The sequence below is a fragment of the Chlorocebus sabaeus genome, chromosome 11 (assembly GCF_047675955.1).
Source record: "Chlorocebus sabaeus isolate Y175 chromosome 11, mChlSab1.0.hap1, whole genome shotgun sequence".
NCBI lineage: Eukaryota > Metazoa > Chordata > Mammalia > Primates > Cercopithecidae > Chlorocebus > Chlorocebus sabaeus.
In genome coordinates, this window is record NC_132914.1 from 21998430 (window position 1) to 22016773 (window position 18344).

At 33.5% G+C, this 18344-nt stretch overlaps 1 protein-coding gene across 1 annotated transcript in view; it reads left to right on the plus strand.

Annotated features, from left to right (window-relative positions):
• SLCO1B1 (solute carrier organic anion transporter family member 1B1) overlaps positions 1-18344 on the plus strand; it is a 94916-nt gene that overhangs the window by 18763 nt on the left and 57809 nt on the right. Inside the window, exon 3 of the mRNA XM_007967861.3 lies at positions 17733-17874. Within this exon, the coding sequence (XP_007966052.3) occupies positions 17733-17874 (142 nt within the window). The remainder of the gene's footprint in view (positions 1-17732; positions 17875-18344) is intronic.

Genomic DNA, 18344 nt, shown 5'->3' on the forward strand with positions numbered 1-18344 from the left:
ATAGCACTCCAAACAGACATATGTTCACATACTCTTTGATATGCCTCCTTACCGTCTATACAGTATGATGCTATTTGGATTTTCAATCTAAAATTTTAAATTTTAGATACTATGACTATTTTACCTCCTTTCCTGTTTTTAGTTTTATTTTTTAAAGACATTGAGAAAATGTATCAAGTATTTTATTCACTTTGCTTTACAAATTTCATGCAACATCTTCAGAATTTTATTCTTCTTTTATTTAAGCAATTCTTCCAAAATTGTTTCCAGTGTGAGTGTTTGGTTACAGTATTTTTGAGGTCTTATATGCTTGAGCATATATATCTTTATAGTTGAGTGACTGTTTAGCTTAATATAAAATTATGAGTTCAATGCTCTTTTACTTCAATACTTAAAAAATATGTTTCTTTGTCTTTTGTATACCCACTTTTGCTATTAAAAGGGATATACTTTCTTTCCTGAAAGGCTTCAAATTTTTTTCTTGTCTTTGATATTCATAAATTTTAATATACTTCTTCCAAATATGTCTGTGTTCTTACTTATCTCTTGTGTTGAGCATTCAATGGGCACTCTCAACCTGCGTTTTTTGTTTTTTTGTTTGTTTTTAATCTTAGTAAATTATTGGAAAATTTTCATTTATTATTTCTTTAAATATTTCTCCTCTTCAACTTATTTTTTTTCTAATTTGAAGGCATTAATAATTAAATTATTCTCAATTTTAGTTAAAAACTATGTGTATCTTAACATTTTACCTATATATGCTTTCAATATTTTAAATGAAATAACCAATTTTATTTTCCAATTCTTTTCTTGTTTTAAACCCATATATTATTTGAAACTATTATACATCTTGCACTCCATATTTTCTACTTCTTTTTTGTTATCTTATTTTGCTTTTATGTCATTTGGCTAATTTTTTTCTTATATATTTTATGTATTTGTAATGCTTACTTTAAACTCCTGGTAAGTGTTTTCTAAAACAATTACTTCTTATGGTGTCTTCAAACCAGTTTGCTTTTTTCTTTCTCTTTTGAAGTGTTTTCTCAAAAACATCACTATTTTGCCCTGAAGTCACACTTACCTAGCTATGATGGTTTCTTTTTTTATAGTAATTGCACAGGGGAAGAGCTAAAGGATAGAACTCTGTCACTGTGAACCCGCAAAGGTCAGAAAAAGGGGAGGGAGATGAGCCTGAAGGCCAAGACCAGTAACCAATAAACCACATGTCACTCAGCACTTTGACAAGCATTTCTTTACCCATGGCTCCCTTAGGCCCCTGAATGCGAAATTGCTTTGAGAGATTGTTAACCAGTACTGCAGAAATACTGAGGGGATTACCTGTAGAAAGGAATGCTCCAGGCTGGTTAGTCTTTCGTCCTTTGCTCAGCTGCTCTGTTGAACAGGACTTCAGAGCTACTCTGATTTTACTCTGGAGGACCCCTGCAACCAACGTCTGAACAGTCGTACTCAATCCCTGCATTGAGGTAGAAAGCACTGATTACTAGAAGCTGATGTGAATCATGCAACTGTATTGAAGGCAACAAAAGAATAATAAAATAGCCATGTATTTGAATAGGGAAAGTATATAGTGATTGAAAAGAAAAACTAAAATCAATACAAGAAGTATTGTGACTGAGAGACAAAGGTAAATTTGAAGATAGGTTTGTGATTTCATAACAGAGACCTTTGAATGCTAGGAGCTACACCCTCCATTTGTAAAGAACAACATTAGGTAAATGATTAAAAAATTATGTCAAAGTCTATGATTTTGAAACTCTACCATGTTTGAAAATATTGTATTAAAATAATGATATCAAACAAAGAATTTGCGACAAATGTTCATCTTTTAAGTAAAAGAACTTTAAAATCTGTAAGCAACTAAATCTAATGACATAGGCAACTGCTAGGATATCACAAAAGAATGAGATTGTAACAGTGAATTTATAAAATGTGCCTGAAATTAATCAAATCAGCACAGAAATGCACAAAGAGATGACAAACATTGTAAAATGTAAGAGGAATTAATCATAAGAAATGTATTTGGCTAACGTGACTACTGTTAAAGATAGAATTGCCTAACGTTAGTTAATAATGGGAAAAAATCTGAGATTTTAACAAGTGCTATCTTAATCTATCAAAATTATATAAAGTTAAAGCAAAGCAATGTAGGTCTATAAACAAGAACCTTTTAAAAAGCATAATACTGATGCTTAATACAAATTTATATCTTGAGCTGGGGTACATCATCCAATTTATGCATGAGAAACGTGTTTTATAATTTTTCACTCTGTAATTCATATTTTGAACTCATCCGAAAGGTATTTTACAGAGGTAATAACAAGCAACTTGGTGCTCAACGCTCTTCCTGCTTTTCTCCTACTGCTAACATAATTTGTGTAAATGAACTGTGAATGAATTTAAGTTTCAGAAATAAAATTTATATTAATAGAGAGAAAGAAGGATAAATCAATAGTCTTGCAAATATGATACATGTACAATGCATTGATATTCACGAACATGTTCATGAACACATGAACATAATTTCTTTTGAATTACCATGAGCTTCTAAAATAAGTAAGTTAAATATTCTATATTATACTACTATTTATGAGGAAACTATATTTCTGTGAATTGTGTAACTTTTTCATCTTTGTAAGTTTAGCAAGCAAAAACAAACAAATAACAGCAAAATAAACAAAAAACAAAAACTTGGCCCAGATCTGACTCTAAAGTACATTCTCTTTTATTGTATAACATACGATCTAAGTCCACAGATGGGTTCCTGATTTAGCCAAGAATATAGTAAAGTGAATGTAAAATAGAAGAAAAAAGAAGGAAAATATTAGGTTTAGAAACACACATGAAATAAAGACAGCCTACTCTTTCTGAAATGCACCAGTAAAACATACTTGAATCTTGTATATTGAGTTTATACTCATACATTCAATTCAAAATTAAACTAAAACTATGGAAACTGATGGCTAATAATAAAATGATATGTACAACATTCTAATCAGAAAATCTTCTAAGCAATTGTGCAATTCAGATAAGAAGAAATAATTACAAATGTTCAGAAATTAAGATTAATTAAGACTGTAAATTTGTTTTGTTTTGTTTTTGTTTTTGTTTTTGTTTTTGTTTTTTTTTGAGATGGGGTCTTACTGTGTCTCCTAGGCTGCAGTGGCTCACTGCAAGCTCCACCTCCCAGGTTCACGCCATTCTGCCGCCTCAGCCTCCCAAGTAGCTGGGACTACAGGCTCCCGCCACCACCCCTGGCTAATTTTTTGTATTTTTAGTAGAGACGGGGTTTTATCATGTTAGCCAGGATAGTCTCGATCTCCTGACCTCGTGATCTGCCCCTCTCAGGCTCCCAAAGTGCTGGGATTACAGGCGTGAGCCACTGCGACCAGCCAAGACTGTATAATTTGTTCCTGAAGGGCAGGGAAAATGCAGTGGTAATTTTTCAAGATGAATTGGAAGATAAAGAGAGGTCAAATTATTTGTGTTATTCAATTGAAATAGTTTTGAATTTAAATAAAACAAGTTAAGGAATGCCCTTTGTCATCAAATTGATGTGAAGAGTAAAATAATTTTAAAAACTGCTTGGGCGCGGTGGCTCACGCCTGTAATCCCAGCACTTTGGGAAGCTAAGGCGGGTAGATCACAAGGTCAGGAGATCCAGACTATCCTGGCTAAAACGGTGAAACCCTGTCTCTACTAAAAATAGAAAAATTAGCGTGGTGACGGGCGCCTGTAATCTCAGCTACTCAGGAGGCTGAGGCAGGAGAATGGCGTGAACCCGGGAGGCGGAGCTTGCTGTGAGCCGAGATCATGCCACTGCACTAAAGCCTGAGCAACAGAGTCAGACTCCGTCTCAAAAAATAAAATAAAATAAAATAAAATAAAATAAAATAAAATAAAATAAAAAACTAAATTCTTTAATATGTGAAAATAATCAAAGATTATTTAAAATTCAACAAACATTTAACAAGTGTATACCCATCCTATGTTCCAGTTTTATCCAACTTCTTATTCCTAAGTATACTAAGTAAAGTAATAGCTATTAATATGTTGATGTCATTAGCAGAAAAATAACTTTGCAAATGATTAAATGATGACAGTTGTATATCCATGTTATTAGATGTTCAAAATTCAAAAAATAATTAATTCAATAAATTTTTGAAACTAAATTCATAGAATAAAAACATAATTTTTCAAACTATATTTTTCAAAGGTAAAAATTTCTCACATTAGGCCAGGTGTGTGGCTCACACCTGTAATCAATCCCAGCACTTTGGGAGGCCGAGGTGGGCGGATCACGAGGTCAGGAGATTGAGGCGAGCCTGGCCAACATAGTGAAACCCCGTCTCTACTAAAACTACAAAAATTAGCCAAGTGTGGTGGCACGTGCCTTTAGTCTCAGCTACTCAGGAGGCTGAGATGAGAGAATCGCTTGAACCCAGGAGGCAGAGGTTGCAGTGAGCCAAGACCATGCCATTGCACTCCATCCTTGGAGATAAAGTAAGAGTCTGTCTCAAGAAAAAAAAAAACTCTCATATTATTGTAAATAACATTACAATAGCTAACATAAATTCAAGATTTATAATAAATTACTTTTTTTTTTTGCTCATACAAAATACACATTTTACTGGATCTTGGGTGTTGCAGTAAAAAACAATTTACTAAAACGAAAAAATATAATGTATACCTTAAATACATAGAATTTTATTTGTCAATCATACCTTAATATGAGAAAATAATGTTCTTCTTTTTCAAAGAAAAAAATTAATGGAGCAAAGCATTTTTATAAAATATAAATTATTTTATATTTTACAACAATTTACATGTAATCCATAATTCTGTCCAATATTTGATATTCTACTAATTGAAGCAGTGCTTGCCGACATTTACATATATATGAATAATCAAACTATAAAAGTTCTGAGAAGATGCTGATCTGAATTACAAAAGTTCCTCTATGATAATAAACATATGCATAAATTAATTCTATGAGGTTTTATTGCATTTTCTCAAAATGCATTGAAGTTCTGTAGTCAAAGTAATCAATAGTCAAAAATGTTTTTGAACAGTTTAGCATATTTTCACTATTAAAAACAAAACTTGCAGATAGATATAAGAAAAAGAGCTGGCCAAATTAGTTTATTAGAGTTTAAATTGCATAAAATAATAATTTTGAAATTCTAATATTGTATTTTAGAAAATTTTGACAGGTAGAAAAATTATTTTAATACAGGTCTTATTTGAATTAGGTAAACTTATATTCTATACCTGAATAAAAAGCAATTGAAAATACCTATGACTTTGCAGCAATAAAAAATGGCAAATAAAAAAATAATAAATACAATTTATTCAAATTTTCTTACATAAATATTTGTGAAAAGGGGAAACTGAAGAGAGAAAATGTGATAGTTTATTTAAAGTGAAACATTTACATAGTTCAACGTAGATAAAAGCAAATTGAGAAAATTCCTATTTAGCATTATTTGCTGTGAGTTTACCAAGATAATGTTTTTCGCCATTTTAAAAATAATGATCTATGGTCAAAAAGTAAGTCAAACTATCCCTGTTTGCAGATGACATGATGCTATATCTAGAAAACCTCAAAAGCTCCTTCAACTGATAAACAACTTCAGCAAAGTTACAGGACACAAAATCAATGTACAAAAGTCACTAGAATTCCTATACACCAATAATAGACCGAGAGCCAAATTGGGAAGGCAATCCCATTCACAATTGACACAAAAAGAATAAAATACTTAGAAGTAGAGCTAACTGTGGAGGTGAAAAATCTCTACATTGAGAATTATGAAACACTGCTCAAAGAAATTAGAGAAGACACAAACAAAGAGAAAAATATCTCATACTCATAGATAGGAAGAATCAATATCATTAAGATGGTCATACTGCCCAAAGCAACTTACAGGTTCAATGCTATTCTTATTAAACTACCAACAATATTCTTCACAGAACTAAAAAAACAAAAAGAATTTTGAAAGTCATACAGAACCAAAATAGCCCAAATAGCAAAGACAATCCTAAGCAAAAAAGAACAAAACTGGAGACATCATGCCATCTGATTTCAAATTATACTACAGAACTATAGTAACCAAAACAGCATGGTACTAGTAGAAAAACAGACATATAAACCAATGGAACCAAATAGAGAGCCCTGAAATTAGGCTGCATGCCTATGATCATTTGCTCTTCAACAAAGCTGACAAAAACAAGCAATTGGGGGCCGGGGGGGAAGCCCTGTTCAATAAGTGGTTCTGGGATAATTAGCTGGTCATACACAGAAAATTGAAACTGGACCCCTTCCTTACACCATACATAAAAATCAACTCCAGACAGACTAAAGACTTAAATCTAAAACCTCCAACTACAAAAACCCTGGAAGACAACCTAGGCAATATCATCCTGGACATAGGAATGACAAAGATTTCATGACAAATGACACCAAAAGCAATCAAAACAAAAGCAAATATTGACAAATGAGAAATAACTAAACTCAAGAGCTTCTGCACAGGAAAAGAAACTGTCAACAGCATAAACAGATATCCTACAGAATGGGAGGAAATATTTACAAACTATGCATCTAACAAAGGTCTAATATCCAGCATCTATAAGACACTTAAATTTACAAGAGAAAAACAAATGGCCTTATTAAAAAGTAGGCAAAGGGTATGAACAGACACTTTTCAAAAGAAGACATACACATGGCCAACAACCACATGAAAAAAAAGGCCAATATTACTGATCATTAGAGAAATTCAAATCAAAACCACAATGAGACTATCTCACACTAGTCAGAATCACCATTATTAAAAAATAAAAAACTAACAGATGCCTGGCAAGGTTGTGGAGAAAGTGAACACTTATTCACTGTTGGTGGGAGTGTAAATTAGTTCAACCATGTGCAAAGCAGTGTGGCAATATGTCCAAGAGCTAAAACCAGAACTACCATTCAACCCAGCAACCTCATCACTGTGTATATACATCCAGAAGAATATAAATCAGTCTACTATAAAGACACATGCATGTGAATGTTCACTGCAACATTATTCACAATAGCAAAGAAAGACATGGAATTAACCTATAAGCCCATCAATGACAGATTGGATAAAGAAAATGCGGTACATACTGTGGAATACTGTGCAGCCATAAAAATAAGAAGATCATGTCTTTTGTGGAAATATGGATGGAGCTGGAAGCTATCATCTTTAGCAAACTAACGCAGGAAGAGAAAACCAAATACTTCATGTTCTCACAAGTGGGAGCTGAATGATGAGAACTCATGAACACAAAAAAGGGGTTGACAAACACTGGGGTCTAGCTGAGTGTGGAGGGTGGGAGGAGAGAGAGAAGCAGAAAAAATAACTATTGAGTACTAGGCTTAATACCTGGATGATGAAATAATCTGTACCTCAAACCCCCATGGCACATGTTTACCTGTATAACAAACCTTCACACGTACCTCTGAACTTAAAAGTTAGAGAGAAAATGTTAACAACTTTAAATCTAGTAATCATAAATGTCAAATTTTAAAAAAGAGATTTTAGGCTGGACACAGTGACTCACACCTGTAGTCATAGCACTTTGGGATGCCGAGGTGGGTGAATCACTTGAGGTCAAGGGTTCGAGATCAGCCTGGCCAACACGGTGAAACCCTGTCGCTACTGAAAATATAAAAATTAGCCAGGTGTGATGGCATATGCCTGTAGTCCTGGCTATTCAGGAGGCTGAGGCAGGAAAATCGCTGGAACCTGGTAGGCAGAGGTTGCAGTGAGCCGAGATCACAACAGTGCACTTCAGCCTGGGTGACAGAGTGAGATTCTGCCTCAATACGTAAATAAATAAATAAATAAATAAATAAATAAGATTTTAAATAATATTATAAATAAACTAAAATTTCTAGGAACAATTTTTTAAAATCAGAAAAATAAATCACATGATAATACAGATACTCTTAAGAAATGCATACAATACATGAATATACATGTGTTCTTGTTGATGTGCATGAAAATACACTAATATATCCAACAAGAATCATTATATCCATTATTTTTTAATATTAAAGTAAGCAATAAAAAGAACACTTAAAAATGTTTTATTCAATTTAATGGACTACTTTTTTTAATTTGGAAAACAATTTTAACACGTATTTTAAATAGTTTAAATAGAGAAAAATGTAAATAGAGCTGTATTACAAAGATCTTCATGGATAAACATTTCAACATTTTTTTAACTTCATTATTTTTATCATGTATTTTGCTCTAGAAAATTTCCATTCCACATGATACATTAGTTGTATAAGAGATAACAAAACAAATTCCTACTAGAAGAAATAAAGCTTCGCTAAGGAGGTGGCATTAAGCTGGGCATTAAAATTCATGCAGAATTCCCATTGTTTCAAATGGAGAGAAGCAGCAGTGTACCACAGATAAACAAAGTGAGACGTAATAAGGCTTTGACTCAAGATAAAAAGGAGACGAAGAAAAAGGGGGTTATATTGTGTTCATGAACTACTTTTCTTTTTCATGTATAATACTTTTGTTCCAATTCCAGTTATGCTCCACTTCAGTTTTGTTTCTCTAGTTAAATAACTTTGCATCTCAAAACTTTATTATTCTTATTTGTATAATGAAGACAGTAACATATGCCAGGCAAAGATTTTGCAGACACTAGAAATAATATACACAAAATAGCTGAAACAGTTCCTGAAAAATAGTAGATTCCATATAATGACATGATTTATGCTTATGCTCTTTCTGTATTATTTGGAAAGAAATATGTGAAGTGCAGGAAAGTGTTGTGAAGTTATTTTTGTGGGATATCTGATGTAATTCTTCTCCTTTATCGATGTTATCAAATATTTTTCAAAAGCTGTATTTCCCATTAATGCTTTTGTGAATAAATTAATGAGGAAAATTTGAAGAAGGGCTACAACATACATCACAGAAAGGTATATATTACAAAGAAAGTACATACACAATACCTGTCCAGAAGCTGTGGTATAAGTTAACATTTCGGTTATACTTATTTACTTCAAATATTGCAAATTTTTCTTATTTTTATACCTCTTTTCTTTTAGTGACATTTCCTATATTTTCATTCACTATGACATTGTTTTCTTTGTGTCAATAGTTATGAAGAGAACTAACTATTCTAACTAGGAACTACTTCCTAGTTAGAATAGTTATTTTTAAATACTTCATTAAAGGACTACAACGTGTGTGCCATCTATGAATTAGTATTGGTTGATTGTCATTTTTCATGATCTTCGTAAGTGGATAATTTGAACACTGTTATATTATTTCAAAGTATGTTGTTTGCTTGTTCATATGTTCTACAAAATCAGACTTTACATTTTCTATTTTCCCCACCTCCTGTTGGTTCTCCTCTTAAACTATTCCTTGTGTGTCTGTAAGCTTGTTAACTACTTTTCATCACTACTCATTTTTTTTCTGAAGTCAACTTTCTAACAGATCTCTTTTTTGTAAGTTCTTCTTCCTCCTAGCTGCCAGAATTAACCCTCTAAAATTTAATTTTGTTATGTAATATTTTAAAATGCATACTGACCCCTCAATGTTGAACATATTTCTGTCTTTACACTTCACCTACACAAATATTATTTCTGGTTTTCAAATAATCCATGTTATTTCACTTCTTAGGAGCTTTTCATGTGCTTCCTATTTTGTTTTACATATTTTGTGTCTTCAATATCTAAGCTTCTATTACCAACTGAAGGTTTAGCCCCAATGTCAACACATCTATAAGAACTTTAACCTGTAAGGTCAGAATAGTCCCTTTTTCCTATCTGCTCATAACATTATAAAATTATGGCAATTATAGAACTCAATACATATTATACTGTCATTATTGGTTTACTGTCACTGAAGATTATAATTTTTAGTGCATTGATTATGTCTTATTTGTTTTTACTGTCCTTGTTCCTGTTCCTCTATACCTGCCTCAACTACATAGCTTAGCAGAGTAACTGCTATATTGCGGTTGCTCAATGAGTGTTTCTTGAGTAAATCAGTTGAGTTCCAAAGCTAATCAAAGTTGTGCATTTGACAAATGAGAAGCTTGGAACTGTCTTCTGACTTTAAGTTTAGAACTATTGCCATAATAAATTAATGACCGATCTGCCATGATTACAGGTAAATACAGACTTTATTTCTTATCTCCTTGTCAATTGTCTGTTTCTGCCAATGCACATTTTGTTTTATGATTGTGCACATTTATATCTCTGGTTTTTATTTGAAGAAGTTTAGAGCATTTAGCTAGAGACGGTAGCTCACACTGATGATGAAAATAAGTTATTATCAAGTTTATTATGTAGCTAGCATGGCATGTACACAGAGGTATTTAGGGAGCCACACATATGTCCAAGGCAAGACATATGCTCATAAAACATCTGAGAAGATTATATCCTTTTACCTAATGCTAACCTCCAAGCTTAGAACAAGGCAAGTGAAAGGTCAAAGGAGATAAAAAATACAATAAACAAAATGAAAATTTACAAGAAGGTGTTATGGACTAAATATTTGTTCCCCTGTCCCCAAAATTGTATATTGAATTTCAAAATCCAACGTGATAGTGTTTGGAGGTCTTTGGGAGCTAAAGAGATTATGAGAAATTTGCTCTTATAATGCAAGTAGTGCCTTACAAGAAAATGCTGAAGAGCTCACTAGATTTTTTTTCCTCCGTGTGAGAACACAAAGAGAAGTTAGCTGTTTGCAGCCTATGAGAGGGCCCTCACCAGAAACTGACCATATTGGCACCCTTATCTCAGACTTCTCACTCTTTACAACTGTGAGAAATAAATATTTGTTGCTTAAGCCATACAGTCCATCATAATTTGTGATAGCAGTCTGAACTGACTTAGACAAAGGTTCAACAGCAAATTTTAGCAGTTAGAACACAGAATCAGCAAACTTGAAGATAAGACAATTGAAATGTTTAGTCTGAGAAGCAGAAAGAAAAAAAAACTGAAGAAAGATTAACAAAACCTAAGGAACTGTGGGACGCTATCAGGTGAACCAGCATAAAAATTATGGTAGTTCCAGAAGGAGAGGAGAGAGAGAAAAGGGAAGAAATAATATTTGAAAAAAAAATGGCTGAGAACATCCCAAATTTGATAAAATATATGATCTAAACATTGTAGAAGCATAAAATCCAAATAAAATTAACTCAGAGATTCACTTTGAGGCACATTATGATCAAACTATCAAAGGCCAAAAAATAAAAATAAATACAGAATCTTGACAGCAACAAGAGTAGGAAATAATCATGGGCAAGAGTTCCTTAATAAGATTAACAACTGATTTCTCATCAGAGAGCAGAAGATATTGGAATGATATATCAAAGAAAGAATTGATATTCAAAAGTATGCAAAGAACACCTAAAACTCAATAATTAGAAAAATAACCCAATGATAAAATGAGGATGAAATCTGAACAGATGCCTCACTGAAGAAGATACAGAGATGACAAATGAGCATGTGGAAAAAGCTCCACATCACATCATTAGGGAATTGTAAATTAAACAATGAGCTATATCACTATATGCTTGTTTAAAGGACTAAAATTCCAAACACAAAAAATGCCAAATACTGGCAAGAATGTGGAGCAAAAGGAACTCTTATTTATTGCCAGTGAGAATGCAAAATAGTACAGCCACTTTGGAAGATATTGTAATGGTTTCTTACAAATTTAAAGATAGGCTTACCATACAATGAAGCATTTGTAGTCCTTGGTATTTACTGAAATAAATACCAGGTGGGAAGCATGTCTACACAACAGCCTGCAAACAGGTGTTTATAGCAGCCTTATTGATAACTGCCATAAGTTAGAAGCAACCAAGGTGTCCTTCAATATGTGAATGGGTAAAGCGACTATGGTACATTCATGCAATAGAATAAGAATATTTTGGGTGATTAACAAGAAATGAGACATAACCAATGAAAAGACATAAAACATTAAAAGCATATTTATAAGTAAAAGAAGTCAATATTAAAATGTTACCTACTATATGATTCCAACTACATGACAAATTTTATTTTAAAAATGCTTTATAACAAAAGTTATTTCTAAAAATGTTTTAATGCCACCAAAAAACAACCAAAAAATGTGATGGAGATCATCTTTATAGTCTTTTATAATAATCCTCTTGATAAATATTTTATCATAACAAATCTTGACAGTTTATATACAAGGATATGACATTTTAATTACAAATTAATAAACTCTAATAAAATGTGACAATGAAAATATAGCTCGTTATAAAAGAACCTAAATTAGTAGAGGGTGAGAGAGGAATGGGGGAGGGGATGTTTATCAAGAAGTTCTGTATCAGTACAGAACTTCATAAATTAGTGGATAACAGTATGGTAAAGAGCTATTGTAAAGCAAATGAAAATGTCGTAGAACTCCTTTTAGTATCTGCAGCCACTCTGGCACTTTAAACATATCCAGTAGGAGAGGTTAATTCTCTCAGCAGGAGACCACTCACATTACTTTTTCTCCCTATAAAATAATGCATTGTTTTGTCATGCTGGTAAAAAAAAACCCATAACATTAAATGTACCTTTTCAACCACTTTTTAAGTGTACAATTAAAAAGTGTAAAGTACACTCACATTGATGAACAGATCTCTTGAACTTTTTTATTTTCCAATGAAGAAACTTTGTATCCACTAAACTATCTTCTCCTCAGTTCTTAGTAAATACCTTTCCACTTTCTGTTTCTATTTTTTCGACTACTTTAAATATTTCTTTCTTTTTTTCTTTTTTTTTTTGAGATGGAGTCTTGCACTGTCACCCTTTTTGAGATGGAGTCTTGCACTGTCACCCAGGCTGGAGTGCAGCAGTGGGGCGATCCTTTCTCACTGCAACCTCTGCCTCCTGGGTTCAAGCGATTCTCCTGCCTCAGTCCCCCAAGTAACTGGGATTACAGGCGACTGCCACCATGCCCAGGTAAATTTTTTTGTATTTTTAGTGGAGATAGGGTTTCACTATGTTGGCTAAGCTGGTCTCAAACTCCTGACCTCGTGATCTGCCCACCTTGGCCTCCAAAAGTGCTGGGATTAAAGGTGTAAGCCACTACGCCCGGCCTACTTTAAATATTTCATATGAGTAAAATTATACAGTATCTCTCTTTTTGTGACTGGCTTATTTAGCTTAGCGTAATGTCCTTGAGTTTCATCCATATTGTAGCATGTGATGTAATTTACTTATTTTTTAAGTCTGCATAATATTCCATTGTGTATGTATACCACATTTGCTTTATTCATTCATCAATAGACATTTGGGTTGCTTCTACCTCTTGGCTGTTGTTAATAATGCTGCAATGAATATGCATGTGCAAATATCTCTGCTAGATTCTGTTTTGAATTATTTTGAATATATACCCAGAAGAAAAATTAATGGCTCATATGGTGATTCTATTTTTTGGTGTTTGTGGAACCTCTAAACTCTTTTTCATGAGGGCTGAACCATTTTATATTTCCATCAACGAACATGAAGTTCCTAACTCCTCTATATTCTCATCAACACTTGTTATTCTCTATTCCTGAAATAGTGACTTTTCTGATGGCTGTGGGGTGATATCTCATTGTGGTTTTAATTTTCATTTCCCTGATAATTAGAAAGTTGAGCATCTTTTAATGTGCTTATTGGATCTTTGTATATCTTCTTTGCAGAAATGTCTAAGTCCTTGGCCCATTTTTAAATTGGATTGCTCTTTGTCGTTGTTATTTCCTTGGAAAAGTCCATATATTCTAGATATTAACTCCTCACCACTTATATTATTTGCATTTATTCTGTGCCATTCCATAGGTTATCTTTTCACCCTGTTGTTTTCCTTTATGTGCAGAAGATTTAAGTTTGATATAGTCTGATTTACGTATTTTTACTTTTGTTCCCTGTGCTTTTTGTATCATATTTTAAAATTTGCCAAATTCAATGTCCTGAAGCTTTTCTTCTATTTTTTTTTCTGTAAGTTTAGGGTCTTACATTTAGGTATTGAGTTCCTTTTGAGTTAATTTTTGCATATACTATAGAGTAAGGGCCCAACTTCATTTCTTTGCATGTGGGTATCCAGTTTTCCAAACACCACTTGAAGAGCTGTCAGCTTCCTTGTACTAAATGAATGGTTTTCTTTTGCTGCTGCTTTTAAGATTCTCTGTTTGTGTGTACTTTTCGACAGTTTGATTATACTGTGTCTTGGTATAGAGTTTTTTAGATTTATCTTATTTGGAATTATTTGAGCTTCTTAAATGTTTGGGTTCCTTTATCTCCTAAGATTTAAAAAATTGGGGGCCATAATTTACAAGTTTTCAGACCTTTCTCATTTACTTCTCTTCTGGTATTCCCATAATGCATATGTTGCCCTGCTGGATGGTGTCCCATAATTTCTTTAGACTCTTCATTGTTCTTCTTTTCTTTTTGCGCCTGTGACTCTAATTTTACAAGTTCTGTCTCTGATTTTGCTGATTTTTTCTTCTGCTTAGCCAAGTTACCTTTTGAGTCTTTCTAATGAATTTTTCAATTCAGTTATTTTATATTTCAACTCCAGAATTTCGATTTGGTTCTTCATAGTTTCTACTCTGTTAATATTCCTATTTTGTTTATTTGTTATGTTCTTCATTTCATTTAGTTGTCCATGTTCTCTTTTAATTCATTACACATACTTGACGAATTTCAAGTCCTATGTCTGGCAATTCCTGTATCTTCATTTGTTTTCGGTCAGTTTCTGGAGATGTAATTTTTTTCCTTTTAATGTGTGAGAATCCTCTCTTTCTTTTTATACTTTGTATTCTTTTGTTGTTGAGATTTTAACATTTCAAAAATCAGTCAACTCTCCCAGATTTTGTGAGATGATTTTCTACAAGGAGAACTCTCCTCACTAATTCTGGATAGAGATTCCGTGGCCTACTCATGCTATTTTTCTAGTATGCATTCCTTTCTTTCTCCTTTAGGCTTGTGTTGTGTGATCTGTTTGAAAAGATTTGCTGATTTCTGTAGAAGGCCCTCCCCTGTTGCTTGAGAGTGGCCTTTCTGGAGCTGCATTAAATTGTTGTACTGGTGCTCCACCTCGTGTCTATGTCTGGAACTGCAGTTTTGGTGCACCTTTGGTTGCCTTTGCTTTGAAAGACTCCATTTTTATTAGTACTTGAATATAGGCAACTCAGAAGGCAGTCCTTGGGCAACCTCCTTAAAAATCAAAATATTGAACACAGGGGATTAAATGTTTCCTTCCAACTGCGTTGCACAGTGTGGAGTGAGAAAGACTCTAGTGAGAGAGACTGGAAACAGTCATGATTTTTCTTGCCAGGTTGTTTTCACGATAGCCTGGAGGTACAGAAACCTTGTAATTGGTGTCTGAAATTCCTACAGAGGCGTTTAGTACATATAGTGTTAAAATTGTGCCTTGCTGTTGAGGTTCCAGGGCTGTTCTGCTGTCTTGCTGATGTCACTATCTTACACATTTTTTAGTCCTTTTTAATAAAATGATTTTTTAATGATTAGGACTTGAACAATTTTCATCACTATTCTATGGCACAAAGACTGTATACATTTTTACAAGATGTTAGAATTGACTATCTTTGAAGAAAATCTCTATAATTTTTGCCTAACTCCATTGCCCCTTTCTCCTGTCTTGTTCTTCCCATCATCAACTTAGTACAACTAGTATTGATACTCTTCTACCTTTTATTATGCTGTTTCGTAGATAACTTTTTATATTTTATTTTAAAACTTTTAGTTATCTCTATAAGTTGTATCATTTAATAAATTTTTCCAATTCCTTTTATCTTCATTAATACCATGTATCATTTGACAGTTTCTTATGCAGAAAGGAACACACCCACATTTTGTCAGCTATCAAAGAGTTTTTTGGGGGGGCCCTTTTATCTCTATCCCCCAAACATGGCCTAGGGCAGGACACAGAGTAGGTTTTGGTTATATAAATGTTCACTCATTATTTCTTAAGCATCTTTGTGACAGGCACTGTCCTAATCACTGGGGATGGAGCAATGAACAAAACAGACAAAAACCTATGACTTGATGGGGCTAATATTCTGCTGTGGCAATATAAAATAAACACATAAAGGAATAAATGTATTGTGAGCAGAAAGGGGTGCAATTTTAAAGAGAGTAGTTGAGGAAAACCTCACTGTGAAAGTTCCATTGAGCAAAATTCTTAAGGGTGTGAAGGAATGAATGATAGAAATACGACTATGGGGAAGAGCCTTTCATGTCAAGTGAAAAGAACAAAAAGCCTGGAGCAATATAATGAATCTGGAATGCTCAATATACAACAAGAAGGTCTAATGTAGCTGGAGAGGAATGACCAAGGATAAGAGTAACAAAGTATAAGATAAGAGGAATATTTGTGGGGAGGTGGGTGTCAAAAAGAGGACAGGTTGTTTATGGTCTCATAGGTTATCGGAAAAAACTCGATATTACTATAAGCCATATGGGAAGACAGAGGGGCAGCATGGTCTATTTCTGATTTATAAAGGACTTCTTGAGCTACTTTGTTGAGAAGAGACTGTTAGGCAGATGTGCACAGAAGTAGACACATGGCTTAGGGGCTCTTGCAATAATTGAAGCTAGGCATGGTGGTGGAAACCACTGGGAAACATAGGTGGTAATTAGAAGGGGTCATTTAGTCAATTCAGACTGACAGAATAGCACAGACTTGGTGTCTTAAACAACAGATATTTATCTCTCACATTTCCAGAGGCTGAGAATTCTGATATCAGAGTCTCGGCATGATTGAGTTCTGATAAAGAGTCCTATTCCTGGTTTCCAGAAGGCCATATCCTTGTTGTATCATCTCCCTTGGCAGGGGGAGAGAGAGAGAGAGAGAGAGAGAGAGAGAGAGAGAGAGAGAGAGAGAGAGAGAGAGAGAGAGAAATAGAATCTCTAATTTATTGTCTTATAAGGGCACTAATCTTATGAAGAGGACTCCATTCTCATGACCTAATTGCCTCAAAAAGACCCTATCACCAAATATCAACACATTGGAAATTAGAGTTTCAACACATAAATTTGAGGCAGGGGATATAAACATGTAATATATAACAAGGTAAATGTCAATAGTAGAGAGCCCAGAGAAATTTGTTTATGGATATAAATGTGAGCTGTAAGAAAACTGATTAATCGATACATTTTATTAACATGAAATTGACAAGAAAAACATCTATAACCACTGCATCTTACGCTGGATGCCAGTCACTTGTGTTGGTCATAGAATTTTTCTTTGCCTCTGAAAAGTTCTATTTTTCAGCTGGCTTCCTGGAAATGCTACCTTTGAGAATGTGCTGCCACTCCCCTCCCAGTTAGCCAATGCTATTCACGTGGAAATAAAGAATAGCTCATCATCATGGCCATCTGAGAATGTGAAGTAGCTTTCTATAAATCAGTTAATGAGATTAATTTTAAAATAACAATCTTAACTGCAATGCTGTAATATTTTGATATTATAACCAAATTAGAAATGATGCTTTATCAGTGTAGTGATAATAACATTTAAATGTTAGTACCTGATTAGTAGTACCTGGTAAGAAGGAAAACTAAGTATGGTTTTTAAGATACAAATAATGTTTTTAAGTAAAGAAGAAAAGCTATTATAATTCCATGTGCCTGTTGACATTATATAGTCCTTTGATTAACCATTTTTCCCCTTTCCTTCTGATTTCAGATGTTCTTGGCAGCTCTGGCACTCAGCTTTATTGCTAAGGCACTAGGTGCAGTTGTTATGAAAAGTTCCATCATTCATATAGAAAGGAGATTTGAGATATCCTCTTCTCTTGTTGGTTTTATTGATGGAAGCTTTGAAATTGGTAACATTTTTTTTTTTCTATTTTAATAACCAAACTTGCAAAGTTAAAAAAAATATGCTTTACACCACTGGTTATCAACTGGGGTAAATTTATCTCTCACAGGCAATTTGGCAATGACCAAAAACATTTTTGGTTGTCATAACTGGACAGGGACTGGGGGGTGAGGGAGGTACTACTGGTATCTAAAGTAGAGGTCAGGGGTACTGCTAAATATTCTATAATGTGCAAAGAATGATGTAGCCGAAAATGTTGATAGGATGTTCAGAAACCCTGATTCTACACAAATTCATTTTTTGCAAACTAATGCCATGTCCTACTTTACCTCCCCTCTCTCAAGATGAAGAAAGTTTGGGAGAGGACTGTTATTCTTAAGGAGAAAGGAATCTTTTCAGAGCAACCTACATTAGACTTCTATTGTTCCACTGAGCACACCAAAATCTTTCCTTTGAAATATTGAAGATATTTTGTTG